At 45.4% G+C, this 20005-nt stretch overlaps 1 protein-coding gene across 2 annotated transcripts in view; it reads left to right on the top strand.

The window, feature by feature from the left end:
• The first annotated feature begins 4274 nt into the window (after positions 1–4274).
• The window catches only part of PTP1 (protein tyrosine phosphatase 1), an 80187-nt gene continuing 64456 nt past the window's right edge, over positions 4275–20005 (top strand). The window contains exons 1-2 of one of the 2 annotated variants that reach the window (XM_086801510.1): positions 4275–4397; positions 4496–4909. In XM_086801510.1, coding sequence (XP_086657636.1) covers positions 4613–4909 — 297 coding nt within the window. In that variant the 5' untranslated portion in view covers positions 4275–4397; positions 4496–4612. The other variant, XM_086801509.1, reaches the window with a different exon arrangement.

The following is a 20005-nucleotide window of genomic DNA, read 5'->3' as shown; positions in this document are numbered from 1 at the left end:
ATCTGTCTCTCTCCCCTCGTTCATGCAAACTGTCGAAGACCAATTTTTTAAATAAAATAAAATAAAATACATTCACGTGAATTCTCCCCAGAAGCGTCCTTTTGTCTAAGGTCTCATTAAATTTTTTTAATCTTTTGCCTAAGGTCCTTTACCTAAGGTCCCGTCACATTCCTTCTTTGTAACTAATTAATTAATACCTAAATAAAATTTGTCACCCATATTTGAGATTGATTTTTGTCGGCTATTTTAAAAAAAGGAAAAATATAGTATAAGGTAAAGTTTATATGCCCCCAAAAGTATAAAGATGTAAACCTTACACATGTCATTAATATTGGGGGTAGAGATTAAACATGTGTAAGGATGGACGTTTAGGCGGCTTAGTCAAAGCAAAGATTGGAGTTGGTGATACTTATCATCTGCTATAGTCGACACCTACAGCCAATATGTGTCAACTAACACAACTACCAACAAACGTTGGTTGCCATACACTAAAAAGTGGACAACACATGGCAAAACATGAGAAAATGGTAGTCATTTTATCGCAAGAAAAAGTTACCAATCACCAAATGGTGACCACTGCCAATCACCAAATGGTAACAGAACGTTGATCATCACAAAGTGTTTAGCTATTGCCGGCGGTCGGACTTGGACCTCCAAAGGGCATAACTCCTAGAAAGCCCATTAAGTCCATTGGGTAGTCATGTTTACAATATGGGATATGCATGCCTTTTGGATACAAAGTAGGCAAGGTTGCAAGTTCTCTAGCTTACCAATGTCTTTGATTTTTATCTATGATTGTATGGTAGCTAGCCAACCCCACCTTTTATCCTCATAATATTTGTTGGTGTGTTGGTCTCCATTGATAACGTACTTGTATTACTTCATAGTTATGCTTATATCTATGTGTAGATCATGGGACCACACTCAAGTAAGAGAAAATCACAATTTTATTTTCTTGAGGAGATTGTGAATCTTGAATCATATTATTAGTTCTAATTGTTTGTTGATTAGATTGAGCAATTGGTTTATGGGTCATGCTAGGAAACCATGCATTTGAACACAACCAAATGAGGCTACTTGATTGTAAGCCTTGAGATTGATTTGCTTGGGCTTGGGCTTAAAAAGAGAAATATGATACAAGTGGTATTTTGATTGATTGATTTATTTTGTGTGCGTGTGTGTGTGTGTGTGTGTGTGTGTGTGTGTAAGAGAGAGAGAGAGAGAGAGAGAGAGAGAGAGAGAGAGAGAGAGAGAGAGAGAGAGAGAGAGAGAGAGAGAGAGAGAGAGAGGGCTTCATCGAAAACCTTAGTGCTTCAAATAAGTTTGTTTTCCCTTAAGTGATTGGGGATTTTAGACCTTTTGAGACTTGAAACTGTCATCTTGTTGATATTATTTGGTTTGTTTCATGAGGCTATCTCTAATGTGTTGCCATTATCCATCATTGAAAGTTGATTACCTAGTTGGAGATTCCCTTGTGTAGCTCCCAATGCTCTTGTTTGGAGCCTTGCAAGTTGGGGCTATGTATGCCTATAATTTTTATATGCTATTAGACATGGGTGGGTACTTGAACTAAGTATTTACAGGGGCCTACACAACATTAAACAGTGTAACAAATTGATGGCAAGATTTGGTGACCACCATTGCACAAAATTTTTCGCGGCCAACATTTTACTTGCGGTAATGTGATATGATCACATTGAGATGTAGATGTTGTATTATGGACATAAACATGCTTAGGACTCAAGACACATGGATAAATCTAAAAGGGGACACTTTATTGGATATCTTAAAGCATTGTATATGGAATCTAATCAAAGGCAAGAAAAACCAACATGACAAGAGCTCATATGAGAGCTAGAATAGTCACAAGTACCATGAAAGCTAGAAATTTCAAGAGAACAAGCACATAGAAAAGGATGAGAAGAAGAAGAAGAAGAAGAAGAAGAAGAAGAAGAATATATTATCGTCCTCGGAAGGCCGAAAAATGGCCCATGGGACCCCCACGAAGTAAGTACAAAAGTTGTAAACAAAGCCTCCTCCTTTCATGGGAGGGAAAAAAAAGACTAGTGTGCATGCCATTTTTGGCTTTGGAATCTCTAGGGGGAAATTAGAGATTCCAAAGCCAAAAATGGCATGTAAAAGTGTAGAGATATTGACTTATATACAACTTGAATTATGAAATGAGAAGCACCCACAAGAGGGAAACATGAGATTCTAAAGCTAAAAATGGCATGTAAAAGTGCATTGTGAGTGTAGAGATATTACCTTATATACAACCTGAATTATGGAATAAGAAGCACCCACAAGAGTGAAATAGGAGATTCCAAAGCCAAAAATGGCATGTAAAAGTGCATTAAGTGTAGAGGCATTGACTTATATACAGCTTGAATTATGGGCATTCACACTTGTCCGGTTCTCGAAACTCTTTTATTTTACAATATACAACTTGAACTATGGGCATTCACACTTTTTTCGGTTCTTGAAAAACTTGTTTATTTTATAATCATTCTTTAAATCCTTAATCTCCTAGATTCTAATGGCATAGTAGGCATACCCTAGTGCTATCACGACCACCTAATATATCACACATACACATTTCCTTGAAGCTTAAAGCAAAAAATGGAGTTTTGTCATTATTTTGGGTTTGAATGTTTATGGATTGGGAACTTGTCTTTGGTCAATGTAGACCTTTAATCCCCCTCAGACGACCAGTCTATTTGGCCTTGTTTTTAGCGGCATCTTTTACCATGTGTACCCATCCCAAGTTGCACATCCATATAGTAGATGCCACACATGTGGTGAATTCTTTTGCTAGAGCTTTTCTTCTTGCATTAATCAAGCTCATAATTGGTCCTTGTATCCATGGCATCTACTTCCCTTGTTGACCTTTGGATCCTTTGACTCATGTTAACTTGGTTAAAGCATTGAAAGGGTTAACATATATAAATGTTATCATGCTAGAGTGATTGCAAGCTTCTTGCTTTACTAACCATCTTATACTACTGTGTGGAGCCAATATATTGCGATTCAACCACTTTAAGTAGTTGCCTTTTGCCTTGCAAGATGAGTGACATTTTTATGGGTTTGAAAAGTTTGTGCAATCCTTTTAGCCTTTAAAGGTTTTTATGTAGGTTGTTTGTTCTACCTTGGGGAACATTGCATTGCCTTTTAGAGATTTTTTTATAATTTTTATTTTTGGAGAAAAGTGTCCCTATTTTTAGGAAGGGTTACACCTTCAAAAGTAGTGGGGGTGAAACCATGCCCTTTAGAATAAATTCAAACCTTGTATAGTTTAAAGTTTGTAGGAGAGGGTGGTTTAAAGTATTTGCCAAGTCAATGCTTTATGAGGTCTTTAACTCTAATCAATGTTACATTTGAGTCAGTGCTTTGGGAGGTCTTTGATTTTAACCAATGTTACCTTGGGCTTGTGAATTCCAAACTCATTTTTGTGAAGCTAAAAAGGCTTTCAAAAATGAATATTGTGAGCTTCAAACTTATTTTGGTGAAGTTAAAGAGGTCATCTCAACAATATATGGTTAAAACATTCCCCTCCCTCTCTTTGCAATTCAAATGATTACCTCTCTTATCTACTTGTCTCTTTGGAATTCAAATGATTACATATCCTCTCCCCCACATCCACCCGAAAAGGTCAACCCGCCTTAGAAAATGTGTAGGGGAGAGAGAGAGAATTATGAATGAAGGTTGAAATTTGCAACCATGTCTAAATTTTCAAAATTGGAGGTTGAAATTTGCAACCATGTCTAAATTTTCAAAATTGAAGGCCAAAATTTGCCTTCAAGTGAAACCCAATACTACTAAATATGGGACCAAAATATTTCTTTCCTATTAATTAATTAGTTGGTAGAGAGGAACCTTACGAGTTGGGTTTTAATTTTTTTTTCCTAAGGTCGAACATGTTCGGCATCTAGCACATTATTTTTTTAAATTTTTATTAGTTTTCTTGGGCTTGGAGCTTCTGGAGTCTTTCGAGAAGGCTATAAAATCCACCCCCAACCCGTGAGAAAGAGAGTCAATGGGTTGGCAGGCAAGCGAGAGAACGAAGCCCTGGCCCACGAGAGAATGAAGGGTTGGAAGGCGCGCGCGAGAGAGTCGAACCTCCATTTAAGCCTTCGGCTAAGGTATAAACCTTAAACCTTAGGCTTCATTAATTAATTAGTGCCGCTTGGCGGCACTAATTAATTAATAGAGACCTAGCCTGAATAGAGGGTGGCCTTCTTGGGAAACCTTAGGCACTAATTAATTAATAAAGAGGAAATAGTCTACTGCAACCTTCAAATTTCAGGACGCAATGGCGTCCCAAGGGTGAAAGGTCAAAGTCAACATTGATATTATCAAAGCTCCTCCTCGCCCACCAGATGATTTGATCAACTCGGAAGGTGAGGTCCGTCTATCTGTCTCTCTCACACACACACACATACTTGTACCAGAACACCATCCTTTGCCATTAAATGCTGATGGGTTCCATCGTATGAAGGCCTCACCACTGCTCATCTACATAAAAACGAACAGTAGAAGCACCATCTCAACAAGGGCTTCTTTCTCTCTCACAAGCAAGACGGGGAACCGGCAGCAGTCAGGGAATTCGGCCACGATGGCGGCTAGCTCCCATCCCAGTCGAGTAGGAGCGGGCGGCCTCAACGTGGGTTCTCCGATGACGCCCCCTTCTGCGGCGGTTCGCAAGTTTTCTAGTGTGCCCGCCACCAGCTCCGACAGAATCGAGCTCCTTTGGCACCTTGCCACAAGCTCAAGCCATGAAGCTGACAGGGTCCCCTTGACCCCCCAGCAAGTGGGCTTCTGCCAAGAAGCCCTCTCGCGCCTCGTCAAGAAGCTCAATGTATCTGGCCGCGGACGTCGACGTATCATAGACAAGGAGTTCGATTCCCTGCTTGTAAGGTTCCTGTCATTGACATCATTGTGATTGTGGGCTTGCATCAACATGATTTACAGTAGTTTGATTATCACGGAAAATAGGTATCTCCATAGAATTGTCGCATCTTACTTTTCCATTTTTCTGCAAATGCCTAATTTGTAGCACAGAGAGGGTTTTGTGAATGTGGCTTAGTCAAAACAGTACTATATATACACACACGAGATAATATTGCAATGTGGGCACTTCACATCTAAAGAATGCAAGTATGTACTGAGATCTTTCAGCAAAGCATGAGTGTGTGTGTGTGTGTGAGAGAGAGAGAGAGAGAGAGAGAGAGAGAGAGAGAGAGATTAATGTCTATGAAAGACCCCAAGGGATCTTAAAGAATCCAAAATTCAGAGTCTCAAGAAGCGATCGTTGACGGGGACACCCACGTCCAATGTATGTGTAGTCTGAGTAGATCTAATTGGATGATCTGGTTGATCTCCTGCCATGAGAGGTCGAGGTAGGGGGGATCCAGGCTGTCCTGAGATGGGAGGAGATGGTCCATCTGTATGCCATGTGCATGAAACCATTGAACTACCCTTGAATACCATGCACATGTAGGTATTGGTGGTGGCCGTGTCAACGAGGAGGAGGGCGATGCCCGTCTGACTGGCTCTCTCTCCCTCGTTTGTAAAAGGGCCTTGATCTTATAAAAGGCTCCACACCCTATCATTCCTCTGTTTCGATCAAGGGGCTGTTATCTTGTATCAACTGATGGGAGGCTGTCCTCTGTGGTCAAGCTTCTAAATCAAGCCTAACACGAGAGTTCGGGTGTTGGTGCGAGTGTGCCATCCCTGAGTGAAGCCAAGGGTGTAGTTCGGAGCCCAAATCAGAATGATTATTGAAGGTTACTCAAGCAACTCCACTGTTTCTCTGAGGGGGGTTTATTGGGATTCGGAGCTCATGTGTGTGAACCGCTTCTATGAGTCATTAGTGTTTGTGCATATGTGTGTGAGAACCCACTTTTAAAATGGGTGGATAAGTGTGTATTCACTGTATGTCTCTGAGGTAGCTAGCCTGTAAGGCTATATATGTAACCAACCTTTTGAGTAACGATCAAGCTTTGTGAGTCGTGCAAATCTTCTCTCTCTCTCTCTCTCTCTCTCTCTCTCTCAGACCTTATGGTTTTTTGCAGACGTTTAATATAACTTTCTTTATTTCTTTCTCTCTCTCCCTCCGTGACTACTTCACACTCTCTTTGCTCCCTATCCGCCGTGACCCTTAAGTAATATAAGCTGAACTCATCAATGTAGAAGACACAAATGTTTAGCCATGATCAACTAATAATGATGCCCTCCTTAGCCAATACAGATCTGATGGCTTAGAGAATATCTGGCCTATATGATGGAAGCATGTCATGGTGTCAAAGAACCTCCTAGATCCGCATCTATCTGGTGGAGGGTCGTGATGCTCTGGGCTGGGGATGTCTCATCCGCAAAATAGATCGAACTCTATCATTGAGGACCCTCTAGGGCAGAGGATCAGACCACTAGCGTGCGCCGTGGGCGGTGGGCTCTGATCATAGTTGTTAGGTGTTTCATGAAATGCGTTTCCCAAACGCGTTTGAAATGTTTCACAGCGTGGCAGGTGTCTCAAAAAGGTTTCATAAGGGGTGGGGGGGAGGTGGCGGGGCGTACGTGTTGCAAAAAATAGGAGATATGAAAGTTTTATGCATAAAAAAACCCAAGCAAGCAACAAAGTATGGATAAATGTTTAAAACAAAAACAGTATGATGTATCATCATCATGTATCCTGATTCTTGCAGCCTACTTAGGACTTACTACTGCTTGCATAGTGGTCAGGTACGATACCATACGGGAAAATACGATATGATATATATATTTTTTCTTATCGTACGATAAAATATGGTGTTTTAAAAAATTACTTATAAACTTAGGTATTTATGATTTTGAGATATGGAGTATTTTAAAAAGGAGGGAAGCATCATAGTACTGAGGAAGCTCAAACAGCCATAGAAAAGCAAAAACAAAACCTTTACTCCCAAAAAAAATAAAATTTTGGGAAAAAAAATTCCCCGAAAAATCTGTACGAGTCCGTACGGTATCATATTGTACGATATGCCGTCGTACTTCATGAGGAGACAACTATGACTACTTGCTGCTTGCAAGCTGCAAGTGAACATTGAGTGACCAATGATTGTTGAAACTTGAGAAGAGAGAAAATCAATTAAAAGGATAGATGACATAGATCATAGATCATAAGACCTGCCATGCAATTTTGCAAAAGTGCTCTCAAAACTCAAATCACTATGGGCACGATACATGGCAAGGACCTTTGGTCTCTTGGTGACAAACTTTACCAACCTCCGAGCTGTGTTGAAGATGTCGGAAATCCACCCCACCTTGGCGGACATCCTTTGTCAAGAGGTCCAAGCTATGGGCTGCACATGGTGTCTACACAATCTGTGGAAACTCATCCTCCAACATTCTGCCCATAGACACACAATTTGATCCATTGTCTGTGATCACTTGTACTACATTTTGAGGGCCAATCTCTAATAAAGCCTGGCGCAAATGTCCCCAAATGAAAGTGCCTGTCACAACTGTCCCTGGAACCCAAGCATCAATGGCACACAAGAACATTGTGCCCTTACAAGAGGACACTAAGATGTTGTAGACATTCCTCTTGCGCATATCTGTCTAGCCATCACATAAAATTGTACAACCATACTTTTGCCAAGTTTCCTTGAGAGGCTCCATCTCTAATTGCACACTAGTTTTCTCATTTTTTAAGTGTGTAGAGCATAAAGACTCATAAGATGGGCCCTCCCACTCATACCCAATGCGGCTAATAGCTTTCATGGCCTTCTTCCAGCGTGGGGTGCACAAAATGTGAAATGACAAAGCGCATTGAATAAACAACTTTGTTATCTCACGGGTAGCCTCAACGACAACTTGCTTCTGAAACCCTGCTTTGAGGCTTGCCCTCTTCAAAGTAGGCTTGGTGGGCAAGGAAGACTTGTGGGCTCGAGGGGCGGAGCTAGACCCAGCACCAATGGTGTTGGAACTAGGCAAATCAACCTGACTTTGCATATCGGGAACCTCTTCCATCCTGGCCCTTTTGTTTTCATCCTCTGAATCATCATGGGTATCATCACTACCACCCCCAATTCCTTGCATAGCCTCTTGTTCTCTCTTCCATGGCTGAAGAGAGGCTTTCAAATCTGCAGGGACTCTAGCACACGGACCAATCCCTTTCCCCTTCAATCCCGAGAAATGGACCTTTATCCTGATTGTAGAACCACCTGATACTTTGTCACAGCGCTTGCATTTCCATTTTTGTGTGCTTGAACCCCCGTATCTGCCAACGGGGGTTACATGGGTCCACACAGTATCCCTTACCCTCGGCATTTTGCCAAAAGAGGGGAGAGATTTGGGACAAGCTGATGCAAAAAGCCCAAATTTCAGAATCTGAAATTTACAAAGAAATTGCACAAAATCATAAAAATTGGAAGAAATCAACTTGAATAGCGGGCCACACAAGTCCCATGGTTGAACTAGGGCACAACTCTCGAGGAAAACCCAAGCGTGAGGGTATAGATGAAGACGGCACAACAAACAAAAATATACTGTACTTCGCAGGTACAATTTTAATGTAGGGCACGTTTTTTATTCATTAAAAAAAATGAGAGCTTTGAAACTCGTTTGAAACGTTGCAGAAGTTTCAAACACGTTTCATATGTTTTGAAACGCGTTTCATGGCAACTATGGCTCTGATGTGATGACCCTTTGGGAAATATCATGTTAGCTCTACCTCTCGGTATGTGTCTAAGTAATACATCCCGATGGCGTCTGAGCTCTAGTAAGTACATGCCTAGGCATCTTTGATCATCAAACTACTTTATGTGTGTGAGTGGACCAAACCCCTCATGGAAGAGGTAGTGGAGTCTGTTAGAAGTCATCTCCTGTCTTTATCAGACACCAGGGCCTCTGTCGTGGGTGTGCCTGCCCTTTGTAGGTGTTTTCTCATTTTGAGCTCCCCGTATTTTTTCCCCATTTTTCCCTATTTTTACCAGGTGTGGGAGGCAGTTTTCTGCACCCTGGCTGATCCAGATACTGGCCGACTGCTGGTCAGGAGGTTTTGGATGCTGGCCGACTGCCCCTTCTGGTCCCCGACCGACTGTGCACAGCTGGCCGACTGGTGGATGGGGCTGGCCGTGGACATGTAGGCCCAGTCGGCTGCCTTTTCAACAGGCCGACTGCATGTATGGGGCCATATAAAATGGCCCCATGGCCCCCACACCATTGTATCTTGTTTTCATCTCCGGGATCTTGTGTATAGAGAAGAGTTACACGCCTATCTCTCTCCTTCTCTTGTGCTGTCTATTTTCTGCACTCTACTTGCTCTTGTGGTCTCAGATTTGGTTATCATCTCCGCTGCGTATTTTGACATGGTATCAGAGCCCTAGGCTCTTGAAAGATCTTGGGAGTTTTCTGAGCAAGAGGGGGATTGTTGCGTTGCTGATTGGTGGATTGTTAGGGACTGTTCGGGAAGAGAAGAAGCTTGAGGAAGGCGGGCTGAGTTGCTAGACAGCCACTTGCAGGTTTAAAGTTTTTTTTTCCACCCACCCACCCTTTTTCAGTTACATCCCCGCGATGGCAGATTTGTTAGAGATGGCTGAGAAGCATGTGAAGATCCCAACACTCCCCACATTCCCAGTGGACCGTCAATTGGACGGGAAGGATTACGGCATCTGGAAGGTTATGATGGAGTCTGTGCTGGAGTCATATGACCTTGCTGATTTCATTGTTATCGGGGTTCCACGGCCGGAAGCAGAGGAAGGGGAGTTACTGTCAACGAGGAAGGACCGCGAGGCACAGGCACAGATGTGGGATCATGTCAACGCCGGGGTCCATTCATTTATCTTCCTCAACTGCACACCGCAAGTAATCAATCACGTAAAGCATATGACGCTGGCCAGAGGCATATGGCAGCACTTGGCTTCTCTTTATAACAGGGTATCGCCCATGAAGAGGATTTACTTGGAAGTACAGATGCGGGTTATGAACCCTGCAAAGTCGTCGACGATGCGGGAGCACATTAATAAGTTGCAGGCCCTTCAACAGGAAGTCCTCCAGGCTGGGAAGGAGATATTATCAAAAGATATGGCCATTACTTTGCTGTCCCACTTGCCTGCTCAGTATTCTGCTTTCTACTCCTCTTTGATTACTAGTGGCAGGCTCAGCACCATTACTTGGGAGGAGCTTGTGCCCATGGTCTTGGACCAACAAGGGCAAAGGGAAGGCTTCACCGGAGAAGTCTTCTGAGCATAGTGACAGGGGGACGGAGGGACGCCCACGTGGGACGTGGGAAGCGTCCCGAGCAGAGAGACCTGCACACCGGGCTGGGGACGGCCAGGGGGACGGGACGGAGGGGACGTGACCAGGGGATGGGCGTTCCCCCCTGTGGGAACGGGGGAACGTTGTCTGCAGGGGACGGGGACGGTTGCAACAGCTAAAACTTCAGGCATTTTTTTTCAAATAGACGGCTACTAGCCGTTAACACTGGCCATTTGAGAGAGAGAGAGAGAGAGAGAGAGAGAGAGAGAGAGAGAGCAACACAACTATGTAATGGGCTTGGAGCCACTCCTCTTCTACTCAAGCCTTCCAAGACTTGAGTTCCTCTCCACGATCTCCCTCTCCTACTCAAGCTTTCCTCTCCACTATCTCCCTCTCCTACTCCACGGTCCATCACCTTCCTCTCCACCCTCTCCTACTCACTACACCGTCCCCACCCCCCGTCCCCGTTCCCTACCTTTAGCCGTCCCCGTTCCCGTCCCCGTCCCTTGGTAACTATGCTTCTGAGAAGAAGCCTGACATAGAACGAGAGAAACTGAAGGCCGAGCGGTCGTGCAATGATTGTGGCGAGAAAGGCCACTATTGGAGAAAGTGTCCTAAGCAGATTGGGAAGAGTGCTGATTCTTGAGCCTCAGCTGCAAAGACTCCTGCATTTGTGCACTTACTTTCTTCGAGCAAGGAGGCAGTTGGCTTCACCGCGAAGGATACCCGGGAATGGATTCTTGATAGTGGTGCCTCCAGGCACATGACTCTGTCCCGTGACTTCTTTTTGGATCTGAACGGTAGTCAGGTCGCATTTTTATTGGCGACAACTCCACCATTCCGATACACAGTGAGGGCCGGATGGAGATTATTCCCGACGGCAAGGGGGGCAAGCATGCCTCCCGTGTTCTTTACGTCCCTGCTCTTGGTTTTCATCTTCTGTCAGTGCATGAAGTATGCAAGACTGGCTTTCGGGTGGAATTTGAGGAGCATTCAGTTGCTCTATGGGACCGTGAGACTGGCCTTTTGTTTGGGAAGGCGGTGTGGAGAATGGTATCTACAAGCTCTCTGCACTCTCCTCATTGATAGGTTCTCAGGTCGGAGATCTGTGGCACTTTCATTTTGGCCACTTAAATGTGGATGCACTGCGGTGAGCTTTCCGGGACTAGATGGTGGTTGGCTTGCCAGATGTTGGTAGCAGGCAAGGACGTTGCAGTTCTTGCATACGTGGTAAAGCAGCATAGGGAATCCTTTCCGAAGTAGGCTTCCAGGCAGGCTTCAAAACCATTGGAGTTGATTCACACTGACTTGTGTGGACCTCAGCAAACACCATCATTGGGAGGATCTCTTTATTTTATGCTGCTTGTTGAACTGTACCAGATTCACGTGGGTCTACTTTCTTTCATAGAAGGACCAATCTTTTGCACGGTTCAAGGATTGGCACATGATGGTGGAAAAAGAGTCTGGATTGCAGGTAAAGACTCTCAGGGTTGACAAAGGGAGTGAATTCTCTTCGAATGTTTTTCTCAGATTTTGTGCAGACCATGGCATCAAGAGGGAACTGACCAATACAGGATCACCTTTAGAGAATGGAGTTGTAGAACGCAAAAACAGGATTGTGGTGGAGATGTGGAGGACCATGCTGGACCATCGTGATCTTCCTCGTCCACTTTGGGGAGAGGTTGCGGCAACGGCTGTCCATACCCTCAACCGGTCTCCAACGACTTGAGTACCTAATATGACTCCGTTTGAGGCATACTTTGGCAGGAAACCTGATGTCTCGCATTTCCGTGTTTTTGGGAGTGATGCGTATGTACATATTCCGAAGAAGCAGAGGGGGAAGCTTGACTCTAAATCCCGCAAGCTTATATTTGTGGGGTATAATTCTCTTACCAAGGGATACAGATTGTATGATCCGGAATGAGATTGTTTTCAGCCGAGATGTGGTCTTTGATGAGCATGTTTCAGTATCCACTGTCGAGGAGCTGCCACTTCTTGGCGATCCAGAGGAGTCTGATGATGAATCCCAGACCATTGTTCCAGTTGATCAACCTCAGTCAGCACAGGAGGTTGAGCCCGCAGCTGGAGTAGAGCCCCCGCAACGATAGGAGGCTCCACGATCTGTTCGAGTACCCAGGTTGTTGATGGACACCCTTCGGGAGTCAGGTGTCACGGAGCTACCCTCTGAGTGGACCACAGAGGACGGCCCTCGAAGATCGGACAGAGTTTATGTGGATGATCTCATTCTCACCGGCGGTCATGTGGAGCACATTGGCGTGATGAAGGCTGCCTTGTCAAAGGAGTTTGAGATGACTGACCTAGGCTTACTCCACTTCTTTTTGGGATTGGAGATCTGGCAGACCTAGAGGGGTTTTTTTGTCTCTCAGCAGCGGTATGCTCATGAGTTGCTTGAGGCCTTTGGGATGATGGAGAACTGCAAGCCTATTACTTCGCCGATGGACCCAAATACAAAGTTAACTGTTAATGATCCTTGTGAGCCAGTTGATGCCTCGCAGTATCGGAAGTTGGTTGGTTCATTGATCTGGTTGCTAAACACCAGATTGGACTTGAGCTTCTCCGTGGGGCTGTTGAGCTCTTTTATGTAGATGCCATTGAAGTCTCATTGGGACGCAGGATTGCGGATCTTGCGGTATCTGCAGAGTATGAAGGAGCTAGGACTCTTTTACACAGGAGGGGATGGAGTCAGACTCCAAGGTTGGAGTGACTCAGATTGGGGAGGAGATCCAGACACGAGGAGATCTACTTCAGGTTACAGTTTTACCCTCAGCTCAGGAGCAGTAAGAGGCAGCCAACTATTGCCCTGTCTTCGACAGAGGCAGAGTACTGGGCTGCTCGTGGTTCTGCGTGCGAGGTTGTGTGGCTGCGGAGGCTGCCAGGCGAGATTGGGTTTCCACAGAAGGAGCCCACAGTCATCCAGTGTGATAACCAGAGTTGTATAGCTATTGCTCGGAACCCGGTCTTCCATGCCCGGACCAAGCACATAGAGATACAGTATCACTTTGTACGTGAGAAGGTCTTGGCTGGTGACATCTTGCTACTTTATTGTTCGACGGAGGACAATGCGGCGGACCTCTTCACGAAGTCTCTACCTCAGGCTATGCTCAGGCGGCACTCCAGCTCCCTAGGGTTGATTTCACAGCCAGGAGCTGAGAGGGGGTGTTAGAAGTCATCTCTGTCTTTATCAGACACACCAGGGCCTCTGTTGTGGGTGTGCCCGCCCTGTATAGGTGTTTTATCATTTTTCCTCACTCCCCGTATTTTTTCCCCATTTTCCCCATTTTTCCATGGTGTGGGTGGCTGCCACAGGCTGGCAGGAGCTTCTGATGCTGGCTGCACTCTTGTTCACCTGGAGCTGGCCGACTTGATCAGAAGGAGTCGTGGTTTTTTTCTCTGCTGGCCGACTGGCTGTGCCCAGTCGTGAGGGTTGGTGGGGCATGATGCGCTGGCCGACTGCACTCATGGGGCCATATAAATAGGCCCCATAGCCCCCACATTGTATTTATTCAGTTTTTCCTCGGGATCTTGTGTATAGAGAAGAGTTATATACGCCTATCTCTCTCCTTCTCTTGTGCTGTCTATTTTCTGCACTCTACTTGCTCTTAACTCTGAGGCGGTGAGAAGACAAAATGAGCTGGCCAATCACGATACGCATGGCATGTGACATGGATCTATATGTATCTAGGGATCATAATAAAACCATCCTCCGAGACTCTCAAGAAGAGGTCCTTGTAAAATTGGGTTTTCGTGCCACAGTTGGAGGAAGGAGACACCCATGTCTGATGTATGTAACACTGCAGTAGAGCCAACCGGATGATTCTGGTGATCTCCTATTGTGAGAGGTCCAAGAACGGAGAGTCTAGACTATATTGAAAAGGGGGGAGATGCATAGTTGTTAGGTACGATACCGTACGGTTTGTACGATATGATACTGTACGGGAAAATACGGTACGATATAATTTTTTTTTTCTTATCGTACGATAAAATTCGGTGTTTTGAAAAAATACTTATAAACTTAGGTATTTCCAATTCCAGATATGGAGTATTTTAAAAAGGAGGGAAGCATCATAGTACAGAGGAAGCTCAAGCAGCGTACTCTGACCTTTGTATTTTATAGAGTTCTTCAATTCAAAACACAAAACAAGACCTCATACATTTAGAACTAATCTTCAGATGTGCCTGACCCAGTGAATTTCCCGTCGTCAATTTCCCAAAAAACCTGTAGTTTCACTCCCCCCTCAGCTTTAAAGCAAACTAGACTAATGATTCCCCTATAGAACAAATTCAGACTCAATACAATATCTCAATTCAGGTCTGAATTTGTCTTGCTTGCTTTGAGGAGGTTGACCCAACTTGTAGTATCTCCCTAATCCTTTAAACCCAGAAATTCTCACACTTCTCAAATTTCATATAAACACCATCCTATGATACCTTTCCATGTTCATCTTTGCTACTGTACCATACTCTCGAGTCTCCACTGAGATCAAACCTGAGGTGCTGCTAGGATGATTGATCAACTTAAATGTATCTCACCTGTCTCCTAGAAATGATTGTTCTCCAACTAAGCACTCTCTGGTCATGTACACAATCCCTTATTTAAACGCCAAATCTGTCCAGCTCCATAGTCATCTTGGCTTCAGATTTGTCCCAGCCAGGTTGGTTCTCCTTATGACAGTTACGAGAAATCCATCCTCTCTGCTCTTTATAATATCTAAATCAAAAACACATCAGCCCCTTCTGAGTTGCTATGCTCTCTCAGACTTGTATTCCCAACAAACCCATGCTACCATATGAACAGACTCCATGTGGATGTCAGATGTATACATCCATGTATCATCATCATGCATATCATCCAACACAGCTTATTTTCATGACTCTCTACATGCATTTCAGTTATCTACTATCAGGCACCAAACCATAAGAATCTAAGGGCTGCCTATAGCTACTCTTTCCCATATTTACACCTACCATGGAATTCTAGCTGGGACTCTGATCTTTCTTGCCGGAATCACCAAATTTCCCCTCACACCGTGTGCATCAAACCAGTCGACCACCTCTGAGTAGCATGCTAGTGAGGATAATGATGTTGATGGTGTTGATGAGGTGGAGGGAAGTCTAGCCAACCTAGCCTGCTTTCCCTCTCCTGATGTAATTGCATAGATGACTCTTGTGCCATCCTTAGAGAAGGCGATCCCTGTCAAGAGTGTATAGATACTCGATGTAAGTGATCGTTTGAAAGAGGGTATCTATGGAAGTGGGGCCACCCTGAACACTGCTAGCACAACCTTATGTGGCACCGGCATTTGACTTCTGATCATGCGTGACAACATAATAGCCTGTAGCCTCTCAATACTCTTCCAGATAGCCTCCCCTAGCCTTGGTCCCCAAAAAGCTGCACCATACATGGTTGGTGGGCATACCAATGTGTCAAAAAGCAAACACTTTGTGTGAGGCTCCTAAAAGTGTGCTTGGAAACATTGCCTCTCTAGATGGGCTAGGGAGGGATGGCATTGGGCTATTTGATCAGTGGTGGCTGTGGTCATGCAAAAGAAGGACCTTTAAAGGTCACTCTGAGGTATACTAAACATAGAAGAGGATAGCCGTGATGCAACATCATAGGATGTGTTAAAGACCATGACTTTGGTCTTGCCAAGGTTAACAGGAAGGTCTCTCTCCCAACAAAACTTCTCCAATGCATCAAAGTATCTTTGTAAACCCTCGGATCAAGGCAATGTCATTTGCATACAACAATATGGGCTCCAATAGATGAGCGAGTGGTGAGCCTCTGCCTCGAAAGCTATATCTCATCAATGTATAGACCAAAGAGTGTAGGAGAGAGTGGGAAACCCTGTTTGGCCCCAACAGTATCGCATATGTTTCGAAAGAGTCCACATTGTGCATGAACTCGGACAGTCACTGCCTCGTATAGGGCTGTCAAATCATGTCGTGTGTGAGCTGGAGCCCCTGCAAATGTCCTAATAGGCGAGATCGATTGACGGAGTGAAAAACTTTGTGGAAATTCACAAAGCAACAATATACGTGCTGCTTCTGTGACCTCGCCTCCTCTATGATGGCCCATAGAGTGAAGATATGATCTAGGGTGGAGAAATTCCTCTTGAAGCTGACTTGACTTGATGCTCTGGAATAGCGTCTCAGCCATAAAGTTGATCTCTACCTCAATAATGCTCCATAGATCTTGGCCATTGTGTGGCCAATCACTCACACACAAAGGAACCAAATCGATTGAGAGAGAGAAAAAGAAAGAGAGATATATTATGCCCTGATGGCCCAATGGAGGAGGTATCAGGAGGGGTGTGGGCTGGGTTGCTGGTGCTGGTGCTAGTGCCGAAGAAATCTGTCAGGGTCCTCTGTCTAGGTACATCATGGCTCGGCCTCCTGTCTGCCAAGAGGGTCTCTTTGTGTCTGAGCTCAAGTAGAAACAATCCCAGGCATCTCTGATCCTCAAACTCCATGACTCTGCGTAACGGCCCAAAACCCTCTCGGAAGAGGCAGTGATATCTCCCTCGGATCTCATAATAGACTGTACATCGGCAAATGTAGTGTTCCTCTGTCTCTACCTCCTGGTAGCATAGTTGACAAATGCGGTCATCCAAGATCTGATGCACATATCGCCCTGTCTCAATCCGCAGCTGGTGTGATGAGGTTGTTAGAAGTCATCTCCTGTCTTTATTAGACACCAGGGCCTCTGTTGTGGGTGTGCCCACCCTGTATAGGTGTTTATCATTTTTCCTCACTCCCTGTATTTTTTCCCCATTTTTCTCCATTTTTCCATGGTGTGGGTGGCTGCCACAGGCTGGCAGGAGCTTCTGATGCTGGCCGACTGCACTCTTGTTCACCTGGAGCTGGCTGACTTGATGAGAAGGAGTCGTGGTTTTTTTCTCTGCTGGCTGACTAGCTGTGCCCAGTCATGAGGGCTGGTGGGGCATGATGCGCTGGCCCACTGCACTTATGGGGCCATATAAATAGGCCCCATAGCCCCCACATTGTATTTATTCAGTTTTTCCTCGGGATCTTGTGTATAGAGAAGAGTTATACGCCTATCTCTCTCCTTCTCTTGTGCTGTCTATTTTTGCACTCTACTTGCTCTTGTGGTCTCAGATTTGGTTATCATTTCCGCTGCATATTTTGACATGGTATCAGAGCCCTAGGCTCTTGAAAGATCTTGGGAGTTTTTTGAGCAAGAGGGGGATAGTTACGTTGCTGATTGGTGGACTGTTTGGATTGTTTGGGAAGAGAAGTTGCAAGAGGAAGGCGGGCTAAGGTGCTGGACAGCCACTTGCAGGTTTAAAGTTTTTTTTCCCACCCACCCACCCTTTTCACCCCGCGATGGCAGATTTGTTAGAGATGGTTGAGAAGCATGTGAAGATCCCGACTCTCCCCATGTTCCCAGTGGACCGTCAGTTGGACAGGAACAATAACGGCATGTGGAAGGTTATGATGGAGTATGTGCTGGAGTCATATGACCTTGCTGATTTCATTGTTATCGGGGTTCCAAGGCCGCAAGCAGAGGAAGGGGAGTTACTGTCAATGAAGAAGGACCACGAGGCACAGGCAGAGATGTGGGATCGTGTCAACGCCAGGGTCCAGTCATTTATTTTTCTCAATTGCACACCACAAGTAATCAATCACGTAAAGCATATGACGCTGGCCAGAGGCATATGGCAGCACTTGGCTTCTCTTTATAACAGGGTATCACCCATGAAGAGGATCTCCTTGGAAGTGTAGATGCAGGTTATGAACCCTGCAAAGTCATTGACAATGTGGGAGCACATTAACAAGCTGCAGGCCCTTCAGCAGGAAGTCCTCCAGGCTGGGAAGGAGATATCATCTGAAGACATGGCCATTACTTTGCTGTCCCACTTGCCTGCTCAGTATTCCGCTTTCTACTCCTCTTTGATTACGAGTGGCAGGCTGAGCACCATTACCTGGGAGAGCTTGTGTCCATGGTCTTGGACCAGGAGGAACGTTTCACGAACCCCCCTCGCAGCGGAGGTTCGGAGGCCTTAACTGGCCAACGGTCGAAAGGCCGGAATAACAACAAGGGCAAAGGGAAGGATTCACTAGAGAAGTCTTCTGAGAGAAGCCCAACACAGAACGAGAGAAGCTGAAGGCCGAACAATCCTGCAATGATTGTGGCGAGAAAGGCCACTATTGGAGGAAGTGTCCTAAGCGGACTGGGAAGAGTGCTGATTCTTCAGCCTCAGCTGCAAAGACTCCTGCATTTGTGCACTTAGAGATGATGGACTTCGATGCTTCATCGTCTTTGAGTGAGGAGGCAGTTGGCCTCACCGCAAAGGATACTCGGGAATGGATTCTTGACAGTGGTGCTTCCAGGCTTTGACTCCGTCCCGTGACTTCTTTTTGGATCTGAAACGGCAGTCAGGTCGCATTTTTATTGGCGACAACTCCACTATTTCGATACACAGTGAGGGCCGGATGGAGATTATTCCCGATGGCAAGGGGGGCAAGCATGCTTCCCGTGTTCTTTATGTCCCTGCTCTGGGTTTTCATCTTCTGTTAGTGCATGAAGTATGCAAGACTGGCTTTCGGGTGGAATTTGAGGAGCATTCAGTTGCTCTACGGGACCGTGAGACTGGCCTGGTTGTTTGGGAAGGCGGTGTGGAGAATGGTATCTACAAGCTCTCTGCACTCTCCTCGTTGACAGGTTCTCAGGTTGGAGATCTGTGGCACTTTCGTTTTGGTCACTTAAATGTGGATGCACTGCGGCGAGCTTTCCGAGACCAGATGGTGATTGGCTTGCGAGATGTTGGCAGTAGGCATGGACGTTGCAGTTCTTGCATACGTGGTAAGCAGCACAGGGAATCCTTTCCGAAGCAGGCTTCGAGGCGGGCTTCGAATCCGTTGGAGTTGATTCACACACTGACTTGTGTGGACCTCAGCAGACACCATCATTGGGAGGATCTCTCTATTTTATGGTGCTTGTTGATGACTGTACCAGATTCACGTGGGTCTACTTTCTTTCACAGAAGGACCAAGCTTTTGCACGGTTCAAGGATTGGCACGTGATGGTGGAAAAAGAGTCTGGATTGCAGGTAAAGACTCTCAGGGCTGACAAAGGGGGTGAATTCTCCTCGACTGTATTTCTTAGATTTTGTGCAGACCATGGCATCAAGAGGGAACTGGCCAATACCGGATCGCCTTCAGAGAATGGAGTTGTAGAACGCAAAAACAGGACTGTGGTGGAGATGGCGAGGACCATGCTAGAGCATCGTTATCTTCCTCGTCCACTTTGGGGAGAGGCTGTGGCAACGGCTGTCCATACCCTCAACCGGTCTCCAACAACTTCAGTACCTAATATGACTCCGTTTGAGGCATACTTTGGCAGGAAACCTGATGTCTCGCACTTCCGTGTTTTTGGGAGTGATGCATATGTACATATTCCGAAGAAGCAGAGGGGGAAGCTGTGGGGTATAATTCTCTTTCCAAGGGATACAGATTATATGATCCAGACAGGAACGAGATTGTTGTCAACCGGGATGTGGTCTTTGATGAGCATGTTCCAGTATTATCCACTGTCGAGGAGCCGCCACTTCTTGGAGATCCAAAAGAGTCTAATGATGATTCCCAGACCATTGCTCCATTGATCAACCTTAGTCAGAGGAGGTTGAGCCCGCAGCTGGAGTAGAGCCCCCGCAATAGTAGGAGGCTCCACGATCTGTTCGAGTACCTAGGTGGTTGTTGGACACCCTTCGGGAGTCAGGTGTCACAG

This window comes from Cibotium barometz, chromosome 8 (genome assembly GCF_041138505.1).
Source record: "Cibotium barometz isolate CiBa-2024 chromosome 8, ASM4113850v1, whole genome shotgun sequence".
Taxonomy (NCBI): Eukaryota; Viridiplantae; Streptophyta; class Polypodiopsida; order Cyatheales; family Cibotiaceae; genus Cibotium; species Cibotium barometz.
Note: the sequence above shows the minus strand (reverse complement) of the source record. Positions and strands in the feature narration are given on the sequence as shown.